Source organism: Elephantulus edwardii, unplaced genomic scaffold, assembly GCF_000299155.1.
Source record: "Elephantulus edwardii isolate Elephantulus edwardi_28Jun2011 unplaced genomic scaffold, EleEdw1.0 scaffold00256, whole genome shotgun sequence".
Taxonomy (NCBI): Eukaryota; Metazoa; Chordata; class Mammalia; order Macroscelidea; family Macroscelididae; genus Elephantulus; species Elephantulus edwardii.
The window spans coordinates 2,575,938-2,593,207 of record NW_006400006.1 but is presented as its reverse complement, the minus strand read 5'-3'; the positions used below and the strand labels follow the sequence as shown (position 1 = coordinate 2,593,207).

The 17,270-nt window shown below is 37.0% G+C and overlaps 1 protein-coding gene across 4 annotated transcripts in view; it reads left to right on the top strand.

Annotated features, from left to right (window-relative positions):
• The window catches only part of GRIK1 (glutamate receptor, ionotropic, kainate 1), a 775,818-nt gene that overhangs the window by 546,393 nt on the left and 212,155 nt on the right, over nucleotides 1–17,270 (top strand). For all 4 annotated transcript variants that reach the window (XM_006899417.1, XM_006899415.1, XM_006899414.1 and 1 more), the window contains exons 5-6: nucleotides 9,931–9,984; nucleotides 14,736–14,909. In XM_006899417.1, coding sequence (XP_006899479.1) covers nucleotides 9,931–9,984; nucleotides 14,736–14,909 — 228 coding nt within the window. The remainder of the gene's footprint in view (nucleotides 1–9,930; nucleotides 9,985–14,735; nucleotides 14,910–17,270) is intronic.

Below are 17,270 nucleotides of genomic sequence, written 5' to 3'. Positions count from 1 at the left end.
AATTAATATTACAAGAACTCCTCAAGATTACGTAGGAGCACTCTGAATTTCATGTCAAGTTTCTGTTACCCAGAAGCTTCTTTATGTTGATTATTTGTGACAAATGGGTTGCTCTGAGTAAAGGATTTTGAGAATTTGTGTCTTTGTCACTGCATTGCATTCTGCTATATGATTGTATTGAAATACAATACAGCATTCTTAGGATGCTTGAACATGGTTTTGAAACACTGTGACCCAGCGGCTTTACCAGCCTCCAGATTCAGAATCTGTAAGTCATCTTTCCTCATCCTCATTCAGATTTGAGTTAGACTTTATGAGGCAAATTAAACATGACCTTGATGCTTCACAGACTACTTGATAATTTCACCATCTAAATCCAAGAGATTCTCTACTAAGGATATCAAAGCTAGATTGAGAGAATCAGTGTGTCTTGAGCAAGACCAATGAGGTTTTTCGGCACAAACTATACAAAGCAGCACAGCCAATAAAATGTTATTGTTAATAAACAATAACCTGGCCTCAGAGTGAAGAGATGAACAGTAGCCTTTCAAGTTATTCTTTCACAGTTTTTCATTCTGGAATTGAGTTTCTTATTTTGTCTTCTAGAGATTTATTTTTAACTACAAACAAACAAAATAGTAATTATTTCTAAGACCTTAAACTCTAGAAACATCAACCAGTATTTCCATTTTCAGTACTATAACTAAAAGGCTTTAAGATAAATATCCTTTTCCTCTTTGCTAGTTTGAGATTATGTTATATAGATTGAAAGAAATGTCATATATGCTACACTATTTTGAGTTCTTATAGTTGATTGGGTGTATTGTGTAAGTAAATATGGAAAAACGGTAATCTCTGTGTAAAGGAACACATACTCACAAAAAGAAATGTTTAATTGAAGGATTTTAACCCGGTTACTCTTATTCATCCATCCTAGGTCCATCCGATCTGAAGATTTCAACTTTTCTTTACATATAAATCATTTCTTGTTGTGTCAAAACTTAACAATTTATTTCTTCAAACCCATCTTGGAGTATCCTAAAAAAATACATTTGGAACTAAGTGATGATAATTTTTCCAAAAGGTAAAATATGTAGGGGGAAAAAATGTTAAGCTGGGTGAAATTATCATACACAGAATATTTACCAAAAATTCTTCCCTAGAAACTAGGGAAGGACTAAAAATTTTGACCCTAGACTACCTAGCTATGGAAACAAAAACAAGTTCACTTCCATGGCTAATGGTATAGAAGAAACAAAATAACTCAGTGATGCAGAAGGACAGCTTGTTCTGGCACAGACACCCATGTCAGCCACATTTCAAGGGCAATCAAATTCCTGAAGGGTGATGCATGTCAATGTCATCCCCATATCTTTTGCCAGAGCCTCGTCCAAGCACAAAATAAAAGACATTAACCACACCACACCCCTGCCATAGCATCAATTCTGACTCATGGCCACCATATCACAAAGAATGGAACTTCCCCTCATAGCTTCCAAGATTGTAATCTTTATGGAAGCAAGTTACTGTCTCTTTCTCCTACAAAGCAGCTGGTGAGCTCAGACAGCGGACTTTTCAGTTAACCATCAAGCACTTAAACACTATCCCACTCAAACAGAAGAAACTAGAAAGCGAAATCCTATCACCATCTTTCAAGGCTGAAAATTGATCACCACTACAAATGACATCCACAACAAATGGCATCCAAAACAAAGGATAGTAGATACTCAGCATATCCCTTATGTTGTTGTTGTTGTTAGGTGCCATTGAGTCATAAACAACCCATAGGGACCCTATGAACGAAAGGCCTGAGCACTATCCCTTATGTAGAAACATAATATATACATTTTGAAATGTATTTACAAAAGCATGCATATATGAAGAGACTAGGTTTGTATCGTCTATCAAATTAAGTCAAATACTGTTGAAGTTTCACTTAAAAATAAGTCTGTAAGAAACAGTTGTTATTAAAAGAGCATATTAGTGGAAATGAAACCATTAAGGAGGTTATAGTATCAGTAGGAATAATGTTGATAGTCACAGTGTTTAAGAGGTTGACTGCCAACTGAAAGGTCAACAGCTCAAACCCATCAGTTTCTCCGCAGGAGAAAGATGCGATTACAGCTTTGAAAACAGCAGTCTTACTCTGTACTCTAAGGTTGCTATGAATCACTATTGTCTTTTCAGAAGTGTGAGTTTTTTATTTACTAATGTGTGGTGTGATGTGTATTGTATTATGCCATTAAAAAATACTTAAATAGAGTCAGAACTAATATCTAATAATATAGCACTATCTAGTTAGTGCAGTGTAGATGTATATTAACACAATTCCAAGAATGAGTTGTTGCTTGTATGGAAAAAGAGTCAATTTTTCAAAGAACTATCAGAAAACTCTTAGGTTATAATTGTATTTTTTTTAAAAGCTGACATTTATCTAGATGTGACATTTTCTTAATACCTTAACGACTTTTAGTTGAAATATCAACATTCAGAGGAAAAATCATAGTGTGTGATACAAACATTTATTTGTGAAATATGTCACTATCACTATTAGAAGACAGGGCCGCCAATCTCAAACAGTCTACAGCCCACTATTGTTAGAACCGTTGCTTAAAGAGTCATAGCAGTACAGCAGTTGAGTGTTCAGCTGTTAACTGAAATGTCAGCATTTCAAATTCACCAGTTGCTCCATGGAAAAGAGACATGGCAGCCTGTAAAGACCGTAGCCTTGGTAAGCCTATGGGCAAGGTACACTCTATCCTATAGAGTCAATAGGAGTGGCATTCCACTTGATGGCAATGGAGTTTTATTGCTTAAGAAAGCACCACCTTTTTGGTTGTCAGCTTTGTTGCTTTTACCTTGAAAGTTTTTTGTTCACCTGGGTACTAGTTTGTCTATAAGGAGGAGCAAGTTAATGGTTAATGACTATATTTTTTGGTGTTTTTTTTGTTTGTTTGTTTGTTAGCTTGCACTTCTGGGAAACACAAGGAAAAAATTAAGGGACATTGACCCAAGCAACTATCTAGGTGTAAACAGGGATTTTTCTAGTCTATCAAATAAAAAGTGTACACAAGAGTTCTTTTACAATAAAAGTAGATGCGTGGTTGGTTGTTTCATTCTCACAGCTCTTTTCTAGTCCTAAATAAGAGTGCATTAGATTTATTTCCAGGAATTACAAATGATAATGATAATAATTTGGGAAAGTTGCTATTTTTAAAAATTGACTAATGTCTTTTTTTTTTTTTTAGTTTTCCATCTGTGTTTTATTTTTTTTTCTTTTTTTCTTTTTTTTCTATAATTATATTTTATTAATTTTCATAAACATTTACAGAGATTTTGGGCTTCCACTCATTCATTGTTGCACTATTCTCTCTACCCTCCTCCCAGTTTGTTCTTGTCCAAATGCCACAGTGCTTGTCAAAGCCAGTTCTGATTAATCTTCTTTGTCAGTGTATCCTTTGCCATTCCCTATCACTCCTCCCTGAGAGAGACTTCACCCTGAGTCATAAGGAAAAGGGGACGGCGTATTCTCTTAGCTACTTCCTGCTGAAAAGGGACGCTGTGGGTTTCAGGGTGAAGATCTTCTCTCACTACTCTAAAGGGCCCCTTTGGCAGTAGGAAACACATAGACTATTATGGAGATTGATTTTGGAATTCAGATGCAAAAAATTGACTAATGTCTTATTGGTAAGAAATCACACTGCCAAGCCAGAGGTACACAGTAGGAATCTACCAGCCACTCTGAGGAAGAAAGATAAGTGATCTCCTCCCATGTGACTTTTTGCCTTTGAAAATTCAGTGAAGGGGCAGCTATGAGTCAATTCTGATTCAACAGTACACAACAACCACAACAACATATCCTCAATTGGGGATCAAACACATCTGTGACTGGGGTAGGGGAGACTCAACTTAAGTGGAAGGATGAAACTTTAGGTGCTTTTGTATTTCCTATTTTGTTCCAGAAACAATATTTTACACCTCAGTGTCTAGTTCTTTATCTTAATATAAAACTCGCCCAGCTCCCTTTCAAGAGATAGTCTTGGCTGCAATTACACTATCTGATGACCAAAGTGAAAAATTGGATTTCTGACTGACCCCAGCAGGTTAGCTCTTTATGCTTGAATGATATAAGAGACCAGCTAACAAGACCTCACCAAGCGTGGCTTTAAATGTTATTGATGGCCTTAAAGCAATTCTATTCTTTTTAAAATCCTTTTGTGCACCTGGTCTTGTTATCACCATAGGAATGACTTACCTGCTGTGGGCTCATGATTCATAGAGAGAGCTCCCTGTCATTTGTCTTACCTTCACGACATTATAATTTCACTAAATATTCCTGTGGTTTCCATGTTAGCAGACAGCGTGTAAGAAATGCCACATTAGTGTTCATCAAAGGTTATGTGTTGTCACCAGGCCCTCTCTACCTTTTTTATTACCTTTTATGTAGAATCGGTCTAGTTTGCATACCTCCTAGGCACCTTCTAGGACCTCTGCTTGCTATCCATCTCTTTAATGGAAATTATTAAAGTCTCCATTCTCTAGTACAAATGTCCATGTTTCACCAAAGCAGGGATTCCCAATGCTTGCTCTGAAATACAGAAGCCTCTCTACCACAGAGTCTACTCCAGGACGCTGGATGATAGAGCCCAAGAATCTTTAGTTCCTTTTGTTGTTGTTCTTGTTGTTAGATACCATCATAACAACCCTATGAACAATAATATGAGCCTTATCTGATCCTGAGCCATCCTCATGGTCTCTGATGTGCTGTATCCTATTGCCTGTTTCCTAGTAGTATCTTTACAAAATATTGAAAAGTCTGTGACATTAAACAATAGAAATGTATTGGCTCACATTCTAAAGGCTGTTTGTGGTGTTGTTACTGTGAGTATATTTTAACTTATAACCACCTTAAAGTAGAATTGATTCCAGGGTATTCTAGGCTATATCTTTGTAGAGTTATAAGACTATCATCTTTATAGAGGAAACTTTGATGGCCTAGTGGTAATGAGTTGTGTTGCCAAACCAGATGAATAGAGTTAGAATGCACCAGAGGCTCTGTAGGAAGAAGATGGACAATCTCCTTCTGTGGACTTTAGTCTCTGAAACTCTGCTGGAGGGTTTGCAATGTGTCAGTTTACACTTGACAGCACCTAACACCATATCTGTGTAGAAACCAAGATGCTCCTTAGAAGCAAGCATGGTGAAGCTTTGTCTCACATACTTAGGACATGTTGTCAAGGGGTGCCAGTCCTTGGCATCATGCGGAGCAAAATAGAGGAATAGCGAAAGACAGGAAGAGTCTCAAGGTGTTCTGACCCTGTGACTGAACAATGAGCATGAGTAAGACAGAGATGGCGAAGATGGAGCAACATAGAGCAAGGTTTTGATCTGTTGTTCATGGGATCACCAAAAGTCGTTGTCAATTCAATGACACCCAACAACAACAATCTGTACAAGAGCAGATCATCGGGTCTTTTCTTTTGTAGTGAGTTCGAATTTACAACTTTTTTGTTAGTGGTTAAGCATCTACCCATTGTACCATGAGCAGTAAGTCTGAATTCAGGATGCCAGGAGGACCATGATCTCCTGGAAGACTCTCGGGGAAGATCTCGTCTGTTTCATCCAAATGCAGATAACTTCAAGCATTCCTTGTTCATTTCTGTCTCTCTATACTTCATGCCCACTTTTACAGAATATTATCCACTCTTCTCTAGACTCACCTCATGTTAACTTGACCAGTAACATTTACTGCCAAAACAAGCTCATGTTTACACACACTAGAGGTATTAATATTAATTTGGAAAGAGACATAATTCATTGCATAACATAGATTGAGAAGCGTTCTTATTTGCACTCAGAATTGTAAGGAAAACAGCTTTGCTGATTTGTTCTCTAAGTCTCTCCTTTCATTTACACACAACAGTCAAGCAATAGCACCAAAGTAGCCATTTTAGTAATTTTCCCTAGGAAAGAATATCCTCAGTTTTGGAGACAGAGAAACAACTTAGTATTTCCAAAGCAAAGGTGACATTTCCTTCTCATTTGACACCATTTTCCAGTAACCCAAAATTAAGTCACGGTTAAATAATCTTTTTACTCCTGTAGTGATGATTCAGTAGTAGAATTAAGCTTGTTACTGCTGTTGCTGTTGTCAGGTGCCATCAGGTTGAGTGCTACTCATAGTGACCCTCTGAACAACAAATCTGAATTCTGTCTTATCTTGTGCCATCTTCACATCACTGATACACTGGATCTGATTACTGTAGTCATCACGTCAATCTATCTTGTTGAAGGTCTTCCTCTCTTTCTCTGATCCTCTACCTTTCCAACCATGATATTTTTTTCCAAGGAATAGACTCTCCTAGTCACGTATGAGAGACAGAGTTTTGCCATCCGTGCCTCCAAGGTGCACTCTGACTGACCTTTTCCAAGACATACCTGTTCGTTTTTTTGGGCAGTTCATGAGCTACTCAATGCTCTTCTCTAACATCACAGCCCAGAGGCATCAATTTTTCTTCTGTCATCCTTATTTATTGTTCAACTGTCAGATGCAAAGCAAGTGATTGAAAAGACTAGTCTTCACTTATTCATATGTTTAGGTTCCAAAAATCAAATCATTATTCACAAATCTACATTAAGTGAATATCCACATAGTGACCACATTAGATTACAAAATGGATGGATGATTAAATACAGCAACATGTAACCACAAAACCACCGAGAATCACGACTCCGCCAAGTTGGCCGTAAGGAACAGAAACATTTTACACCTCAGTATCTAGCTCTGTTTCTTGATATAAAGCTTGTCCAGTCATCTTCCAAGAGGTAGTTTTGGTTGTAATTACAGTGTCTAACAAAAAATGTATCCTAAAGTGCAAAATAATTGGTAGGGGTTTTTTTTGTGTTTGTTTGTTTATTTGTTTGTTTGTTTTTTTAACTATAGGAAATATCAAACACTGGGAATGCAGGTAAGTGAGGAGTCAGTGTATTGTCTCCCATAAAGTATACTTGTATTGGATTACTAATCAATGCACCTCATTTTATCTAAGTAAGGAATTATTTAAGTTAAACTTAGGGACAATATGGACGTTTATTTTCCAAAGTCTGTAATTTCACTCTTTGATTCAGCAATTTGGACTTCTAAGAATTCTATAGTTGATACAAAGCTAGATTTGTACCTGGCCTAACAGGTAATGTTTTCACTTGAAAGCAGAGGCTTAGTTATTGTTACTGTGACAAACAGGTTTCAGCAGAACTTTCATACCAACATAGACTAGGAAGAAATATCTGGTGAGAACACTTGAAAAATTTGGTCAATGAAAATACTATGGTTCACAAAGCTGTGATTCCATTATCAGTGGATTTATCATAAGTAGAGATGACTGGACAGTACTTAACAACAACAACAGGGACAACAGCAGCTAACAACAATCTGAGAACATTTGTTCTCGCAATTTGATGGGTGGAGGGAAGGGTTGGTAAATGAAATGGGAAAAATCTAGTGTGAAAAACAATGTATACAAGCTTTCTAAGTATATCAGTATAAAATAAAATTTTATTTATAAAAACACCAACAGCCTTTTGTCCTTTATGACCACTTCATTCTCTGTTCCACAAAATAAAAATAACGTACTCTCATAAAATGTCTTGAACTAGCAAGTCCCTACATATGTAGTTGAAATTGTTTTGTAAGAATAGTCTCTGTCATTTTTCTATAAATTAATTCTCTTTCTCCTCACTCATTCATTCTGTTGGATAAGAATATAAACATAGAATGATTTGCAGTTAACTAATTTATAAATTCTCATTTAGATATATCTAATATGCAAAGCCATTTGACTTTGTGGGTCATAACAAATTATAGCTAACATTAAGAAAGAAGGGAATCCCAAAATACTTAATTGTGCTCATACAGAATCTATACCTAGAATAAGAAGTTGCTATCTAATGGGGCATAGGAACACTGAATGATTTAAAATCAGGAGAAGTATGTGTCAGGGTTGTGTCCTTTCTCCATATCTATTCAATCAGTATGTTGAGCAAATAATTCATGAAGTCAGACTCTATGAAGAAGAGGAAGACTCAACTGTCTGCTTTATGCACATGACAAAACTGCTTACTGAAAATTAAGAGGGTATGAAATTCTTGTTGCAGAAGATCAAGGACTGCACTCTTTAGTATGGATTGCATTTCAAAATCAAGAAAACAAAGTTCCTCACTGTAAGATCACCTGTCAACAGTTGTAATAGATGGAGAAATGATTGAAGTTGTCAATGATTTCATCTTGCTTGGATCAACAATCTTGGTAACCAGCAGTCAGGAAATCAGTAGTTGCATTTCCCTGAGCAAATCTATTGTCAGGGATCTCTCAGAGCATATAAATTTGAAGACTAAAGTTGCCTGATTCAGGTCATGGTCTTCTGAGTCCACCTGATATTATGCATTAGACAGACATGAATAAGGATGACAGAAGAAGAATAGGTATCTTTGAGTTCTGGGGTTGGAAAATAGGACTGAATATCCACTGTACTGCCCAAAGAATAAACAGATATGTCTTTCATACTGTGGACATGCAGCTGGGTAAGGCTATTACTTGGAAAGAGACATCATGCTTGGAAAGATAAAGGGTCCATGGAAGAAAGGAAGACCCCAGTGAGATGAATTGACATGATGACTTCAGCAATGAGCCTTAGTGTGTCAGTTATGATGAGGGTGGCACAGTATAGGGCAGGGTTTAGGTTGACTGAGCAAAGGGTCACTATGAGTCATACTCAAGTCAGTAGTGCCTAACAACACTTCAACATTATAATTCTACATTTCCTGAGTTTACACTGAGGGAAATATTATGCTATATTATAGTTAAGGGTCGTTGTGGTTGTTGTTAATTGCCATCGAGTCATAGACAACGCATAGTGAACCTCTGAACGAAAGACATGAACACTTCTATAACTTTCATTATATCTCCAAGTTCATAGGGTTTCCAGAGGCAAGCTATTTTGGAAGTGGGTGCCACTCCTGCTTCCAAGCTTGTTTTAATCTGGGAGCTCCACCAAACACTGTCCACCATGGGTAACCATTATCGCATTTGACACATCTGTGTCACAGTGTTTAGCATCACAGCAACCATGAGTTACCTCTGTACAGCAAATGGACAGACCAGTGCTATGCTACTTAGAAAAATGTTTGACCAAAAGCAATTAAAACAAGGCCGGATGGCCATAGATTAAAATTACCAACCTTTGACTTGGTAACATAACTTTCTATGCCCCAGGCCCACAGAGCTCTCTCTCCATGTTGTACCATGAATATAAACATCTCTATTTCTATAAATCTATGCACAAGTACATACTAGAGTGCAATCATGGTTCTGTGGTAAAATTCCCATGTTCTAATGGAAGCCTGAGTTTAATTCCTTGCCAATGTATCTCATCGCCATCACTTATCAATCCTTGCTATCTTCTATAACACTCTGATGCTAGAAATTTTCAAGCCCAGATAAAATAGGAAGAAATGCCTGGAAATTTACTTTTAAAAGTGTGAAAATGGAAAAATCTTAAGAATTCTGATGGTCTGATCTGTTGTGCCTTGAGTCACCACCATGAGTGCGGTGACTTCAAGGCAGCTAAAAACGTTAAGCACGGGACTATTCTGAAACTTGTACAATGAAGAAGGTAAAACCTTGTGGCTCTATGGTAAACTCAAATTTAATAGCTGTTAACAGAAACTATATTTAAATGCATTCAACAGTCTGATTATTTCATCATAAGTAAAACAGTGTGTTGGAGAAAATCAGAGACCTCAATACTAGATCAACGTCAGTCAACAATCAGTGTCTGGCTTCTCATTTGCTGCATCTCTGAAGTCCTACTAATGATAAATTGCTTATTACAATTCTATTTCTTATTCTTCTCTCTTCCTTCCCTTTGGCAGATTCTGTTCATGGGCATGATGACTGAGTATTATCACTACTTCTTCACAACTCTGGTAAGAGCTTCCAACAGAAATGTATGCCTCCATATAGGAAATACTTGCCCATGGGGTATTTTAAAGTTAGCTCTGTCAGTGTTGAAGGCAGGATATGGTCACGATGATGTATGTGCCTTACTTTCCTAAGAATTCTCTAAAGCAAGTAATGCTGAACAGCAAGGTTTAAGGTATTTTCGGAGTTGGGTTTTTTTTTTTATCTTTCTTTTATTTTATTTTTTTAACAAGCATGAATTCATGTGCATCCAGAAAGGGATTAAAATGAAAATTCCATTAAATAGAAACTGTCAAAGTGCAAGCTATTCATAAAGAAGCGTCATTTGGAATTTCTATATACATTAGAAGGTGCACAGGAGTGTGACCGTGCATTCTTTGATCTGATTCAGTTCACCTGCCTGTGTCTAGTAGATAGCGAGGTTAGGCAGGGATCATCAGCCACATGTTTGGAAGACCGTCAAGACAGGAGTATTTGGGAAATACTCTGCACGATGACATTTTTCATTATTAAGGAAAAAATGTGGCTCAGTAGAAATTAAAGAAAAAAAAAACAACGAAAAAATAAAACAAAAAAACCAACCAGCCCAAACCATTTGTTGTGGAGTCACTTGTGCTGCTTGGTAACCCCATATGTGTTAAAGAAGAACAGTGCTCCAGGTTTGCATAGCCCTGTGCTACAAAACCACATCAACAACCACATGTTTCTTCCAAGGCATGTAGATAGATTCAGATCTTTGATTTGATAATCAAGTGCTTAACAACATATACCACGTAGGGACTTAACAACATCTTAAATATTGTTGCTGTTGTTTGTTGTTGAGCTGATTCCAACTTATGCTTACCCAATGTCTGACAGAATAAAATATTTTCAAGTCCTATGTCATCCTCGGAATCTCTGCTATGCTTAAACTATTATTGTAACCACTACATCAATCCATCTCATTAAGGATCTTCTTTTTCCCTGATCCTTTACTTTACTCAGCTTGATGTTTTTCATCAGGGACTGGCCTTTTCATGATAATATGCCTGAAGTATGTGAAATGATCTTACTACCATCACTTTTAAGAGTCATTCCCCAGTTGTACTTCTTCCAAGATGGAAAACGTATTTTATTCTATTGACCATCCGTGGTATGTTCAGTAGTTGTTGTCAAGATTGCAAAGTAAATACCTCAATTGTCCTTTTGTTTCTATTTATTTTTTAACTTGCACAGGCATATGAGACAACTGAAAATACCATGGCTTGGATTAGGTACATCTTGATCCTCAGAATGTTCTCAAAAACTCATTACCGTCGATTTGGAATCAGCTCATGGCTGACCTTCCAGAGAGTTTCTTGAGACTATAAACCATACCACAGGAGATAGTTCATCTTTCTCCTGCAGAGAGTTTGATGGATTTAAATCACCAGAGTGGTGCCACCTTGGATTAACAGCACAACAACCTACAGATTATGCAACCCCACCAGAGCTCACTTGAATAGGGAGAAATTACTAGAATCAAGAAAGAATGTTTTAAGGCATTTGGCACATCAAAATTATGTTATAGCTCTCATACAATTTCAAAAATCATTCACTCTCCTCTGAGACACATACACACATTTTTACATGAGGGGGAAAAATACAGAGCCAACCTTTTACTAATAATAAAAATGTATCAACTGAAATTGACCTAGATTCCAGGAAATTCATTAAGAGAAGTACTTTAGGAAATAAAATTTAGGTGAATAGGGAGCTCTGGTGGCCAAGCGGTAAAAAGCTACACTGTAATTCCAAAGGCACAAGGTTCAAATTCACCAGCTGCTTTGGGAGAGAAAGATGGACAGTCTCCTCCCATATGATTAACTGCCTCTGAAAACCTGCTGAAATGTCAGCTATGGGTGGTTCCAACTCGACGGCATACACCAACAGGGGAGTAGAAGCATTTCAAACTGTTATACTGATACTGTTTAATAATAAATTAATTTTAAGTAATTAATTTTCTTTTCTCTGAGAGCTTGGAGAATGTAGAGGATATAACAGGAAAAATGGTTTAGGGTAGTTACCAATATCATTACTAGGAACAAGCATGGGATGGAAAAGTGAAGGTGTAGAATGGAAGTTTCTGAAGTTTCAGTGATTATTATTTCCCTGTCTTGACTTGCTAGCATTTTGATCAGGCCATCTATAAGAACAGTCCAGAGAAAGTTTGAGAACTAAAAAAGCAGAGTGTCTTCCTCTCATCTCAGTTTACCCTCTCCACAGTCACCATGAACACTTGGGTATTACAAAAGACAACTTTTCTCTTTGCTCCAGAACTTTTTACCAGCTCAAACTGTGTGCACATCACTGTTGTTCTTAGTTGACATAAAGTCTTTTCAAACTGATAATGACTCCATAGGTACAGAGCATGACTTCTCTGTAGCGTTTTCAAGGTTGAGACCTTTCAGAATTAGATTGACTTCTGAGGCAACTCTGAGTGGGTTAAGATCAACAACTTTTGGTCCAATATTAAGTACTAACCATTTGTGTCCACTAAGATCTCCTTACTCATTGCCATTGAATTGACAAGTATTTCTCTGAACTCAGCCTCCATAAGTTTACTGAAACTATAAACCTTTATAGAAGGATTCTGTGCACTTTTCTTCCATGGAGAATTGAGTGGGTTGAACTCCTGACCTTTCTGTTAGAAGTCCATCCATAAAGACTATGCCACCAGGCCTCCTTAGGATCTCCTTATACACTTCTAGTAGTTGATTTTGAAGAGATCAAAGATAAACTATAAAAAATAGAAACTATGACGCCTGGACTTTAGATAGAGGATATTCATGAAAAATGAACATTTTAAAAATTTTTTTAAGTTCTTTTTTATCCCTTATATGGCAAGCCACATCTTGGACTTTTTATGTTTTACACAGAAACATCAACATAATTTTGCATGTGTTTATTCATTTTAGCATGTTGAACTTAGGTAATATTGAATCCACAGGAGACTCAATATATCATCTAAGTTTCTGCCTCCCTTCTTCTATCTTGCATAACTATCTTTCTGTTGAATTAGTTCACTAACATAGTAATTTTGATTTTGAATGTCTTATTTTTCAAATGTTTAAAATTTGTTTCTTTATGCATGTACCTTTGGTTTTATCTTTGTTCTTTGCTGTTTTGTCTTTGAATTCTTACCATTCTTGGCAAAAAATGCTATTACAACTTAAAGAACAAGGAAAATAAAATTCTTTTGTGCAAGGAAAATACAAATATAACATTTTAGAAAGCAGCACATAATTTTTCACATTGAACTAACTAGCAGCACAAGTGTCTACTCTTCCAGTTCTCCCACCTAAACCAGAACTGTCTTGTGAAAAGACAGCAAGGTAGAGAAGTTGTGCAAAAGAGCAATTTTATATAGGTCTTCTGTACATACAGAAGATGGATTATTTCTGAAGCTGCTTCTGTTTGGTGACCTGTGAGACCACTGATCTTATAATACTGTATATGGAACTTTTCATAGAATATTTTTATTATAAAGAGGGGGGTTTTGCAAAAGCTTTTTCTTCCAGTTAAATGGGGTTTTTTCCCCCAAATTCAGCTGATTCTTCGTCTTGATTTATTTTTAATGATATGTGTTATCATCTATGCTTGGATATGAGGAAAATTAAAAGGATCATATAAGTCCACTTTAAATATGAATCAACATGTGGTTTACATACAGGCTCAGCTATAACAGAGAATGCTGAACTGTATTTAACTTTTTGTTTCTGGAAACACTGTGTGAAAGGAAGTGGGTTCTATTGCTAAGATCTTCATGCCCACATAATCATAAAAGAGAAACTTTTGCTTCTTATTCCAAGTCCAGTGGACAGGCTTCATGTCCTCATTAAATGGAATGTGAGTTATTCACTATGAGTTGGTTTTGTCATTTATACATTTTCTGTTGGGAATGGAAATCCTCTTCCTGTCAACTTCACACATGTGGCTTCCAATTTCACCTCCTTGATAAGACCCAAGGGTACTCTGGTGGCAGTTGTCTTTAGGGAGGTGGTACTGCTAACACAGAGTGCACAATTTTCTGGTGGTTTAAATCCACCATATAGTCCTTGAGAGAAAAAGGACCAATCTCTTCCCATGTGATTTACAGCCTCCAAAACGTGCTGGAGGGTCAGCTATGAGTTAGTCAGTTTAGATTAGATCGTTATAGCATTTTGCTTTGGTTTTTTGTTATAAAGCCCAAGACAGTCTGAGACAGCAAGGTGTATGAGAGAGGAAAGCGTGCACTGGTTCTGAGGAGTTAGTTGTTCATTCTTGGACCAGTAACAGTAGCACTCAGAACCTTTGTTTTCTCATCTACAAAATGAAAGCATTGAACCAAAGAAACACAAAAACTCTTCCAACTCCACAAGGACCAATCCTAGAAACAGAATGCTCTAACTTCTCAGGTGTCATATCTGTGGCCAAGGGCACAATAATCATCAATCATTATGGATTCCAAATGTCACTTCTTAAATTATCCTTCCAATGAAGCCATTTTAAATGACTATTTACAATTAAGACAGTACTGCAAAATAAAAGGTAAAAATAAAATCTACTTATTGACATACAGTTTTTTAAGACAGTATATGAATGGAAAGAAATAGGAAAACTTGTAAAAAAAGTGTAGTAATGGGTGCCATTTTTGTCTGAATATATTTTTTGCTCTATGATAATTAATTTTCTTGTGCATAAAGAATATTGACAAAGTTAACTCTTTTCTACTTTTATCATTTGTAATACTGCACAGGACTTATTTGCTTTAGATCTGGAACTCTATAGGTACAGCGGTGTAAATATGACTGGTTTTCGGCTGCTTAATATTGACAACCCCCATGTGTCGTCCATCATTGAGAAGTGGTCCATGGAGAGATTGCAGGCCCCGCCGAGGCCAGAGACTGGCCTTCTGGATGGGATGATGACAGTAAGTAGGTTTTTGGGTTTTTTTCTATTTAAATTGTGATTAGATATAGAGATAGAGATAGAGATGATAGAGAGAGAGATAGAGAGAGAGATAGAGATAGAGATAGAGATAGAAATAGAGATAGAGATAGAGATAGAGATAGAGATGATAGAGAGATAGATTAGATATAGCTAGATATAGATATAGATACAGATACAGATACAGAATTGATATAGATATAGATACAGATACAGATACAGATACAGAATTTATATAGATTAGATATAGAGATAGAGATAGAGATAGATAGATCAGATATAGATGTAGATAGATATAGATGATAGAGATAGAGATAGAGAGAGAGAGATAGAGAGACATAGACATAGACATAGACATAGATAGATATAGATATATCTCACAATTGTTTATGCAGCATTTTTACATGTGTAATTCAGTGATATCAATTATATAAACCACGTTTTACAAGTGTTCCATTATCTCAAATTCATAATGCTTTCTAATAAATGCTTGCTAAATATTTTATTCAGAGAGTTCTAGTGGTGTAGTCCCTAGGGAGTAGGTAGAAAGATAAACAACCTCCTCTCACTCTATTTACAGCCTCAGAAGCTCAATCGATGGTCAGTCTTAAGTTGGCTCTGATTCTACAGCAATGATTTTCTCTTTGGTTTTGATTAAACCTATTCACAAAGCTCGGCATTTCTACTGGTCTGTTGTAGTTGTTAGCTGCCATCAAGTTGGCCCCCAAATCCTGGAGGCTCCTATATTTGTCAGAGTAGAACTGTGCACTGTAAAATTTTCAGTGGCTGATTTACAAACAGACCTTTATTCCAAGGCGACAGTGGATGAGCTCTAACTTCTACCCTTTTAAGTAGCAGTGAAATAATTGTCTTAATAATTTTTCCATTCTCCTCTCCCCATCCCCCCACTCATTGTAACTGCTAATGAACTTTGTACTAAATGCATTTCCCTTTTCTCAGTATTCTGTGTAAATGGAATCCTTTTGTAATTGACTTGACAACTGTTGTTGTTATGTGCTGTCAAGTCACTTGCAACCCTATGTACAACAGCTCTGAACTCTGCTCTATCTTGAGGCAACCTTATTGTCTCTGATACACTATACCCATTATACCAGTCACTGACTCAATCTATCTCATCGAGGGTCTTCCTCTCTTGCCCTGCCCCTCCTCCCTTCCAAGCATGATGTTTCTCTCCAAGGACTGGTCCTTCCTTGCAGCATGCCCAAAATATGTCAGGTGGAGCTTCAGAATCCTTGTCTACAAGGAACAGCCTTGTTTCATCCTCTCTAAGACAAACCTGTTCTCCGAGCAGTTCATGGTATATTCAGTACTCTTCTCTAGCACAACAGGTCAAAGGCATCAATTCTCCTATGATCCTTAGTCATTTACCAGCTCTCTGATGCATAGCAAGTAATTGCAAAAACCATGGCCTAGATTAGACCCACCTTAGTCTCCGGACCGACATCATTACTCTTTGGTACTCTGGAGAGGTCCCTGACAGTAGATTATTCCCAATTCAATTTACCCTTTATTTCCTGATTGCTGATACCAAGAGTTTTGATAGTGGAGCCAAACAAACTGAAGCTGTTGACAATCTCAATCTCTTCACCATCTATCATGATGCTGCCAATCGGCCCAGTGCTGAGAATCTTTGTTTTCTTGATGTTGATCTTCAACCCATATTGAAGGCTGCAGTCCTTGGGCAAGCAGGGTTGTGTCATCTGCATAATGCAAGTTTTCACGAGTCTTCTTCCAATCCTGATGCCACATTCCTCCTCATAGAACCCAGGCTCCCAGGTGATCTGTTCCACATATAGATTGAAAAGGTTTGGAGAAAGGAGGCATCCCTGGCATACTTCTTTCCTGATTTTGAACCATGTAGTATTTCCTTGCTCTGTTATGAAGACTGCCTCCTGGTCCAAGTATAGGTTTTACATAACTATAATCACACAGTCAAATGCCATTTTAAAAATCAAATCCTTTTTAGTAATATTTTAATCCCTTAGGAATTGGGCTGAGAAACTTATATGTCATGTATGGTGTGTACATGTGTGGTGGCAGAAGTATTATCACATGTGACCTGACACATGAGAGAAGAAGGAATAAGCTTTTTCGATATTATTAAAGATTATCTTGGCCAACTGGCTGGAGGAGATCAATATTTGTTCCTATCCCAAAGAAAGGTGACCCAACAGAATATGGAAACTACAGAACAATCTCACAGATTTCACATGCAAGCAAGATTTTACTGAAGATTATCCAAAAACAACTGGAACAGCACATCAACAGAGAACTACCAGAAGTCCAGGCTGGGTTTAGTAGGAGTCGTGGTACTAGATATATT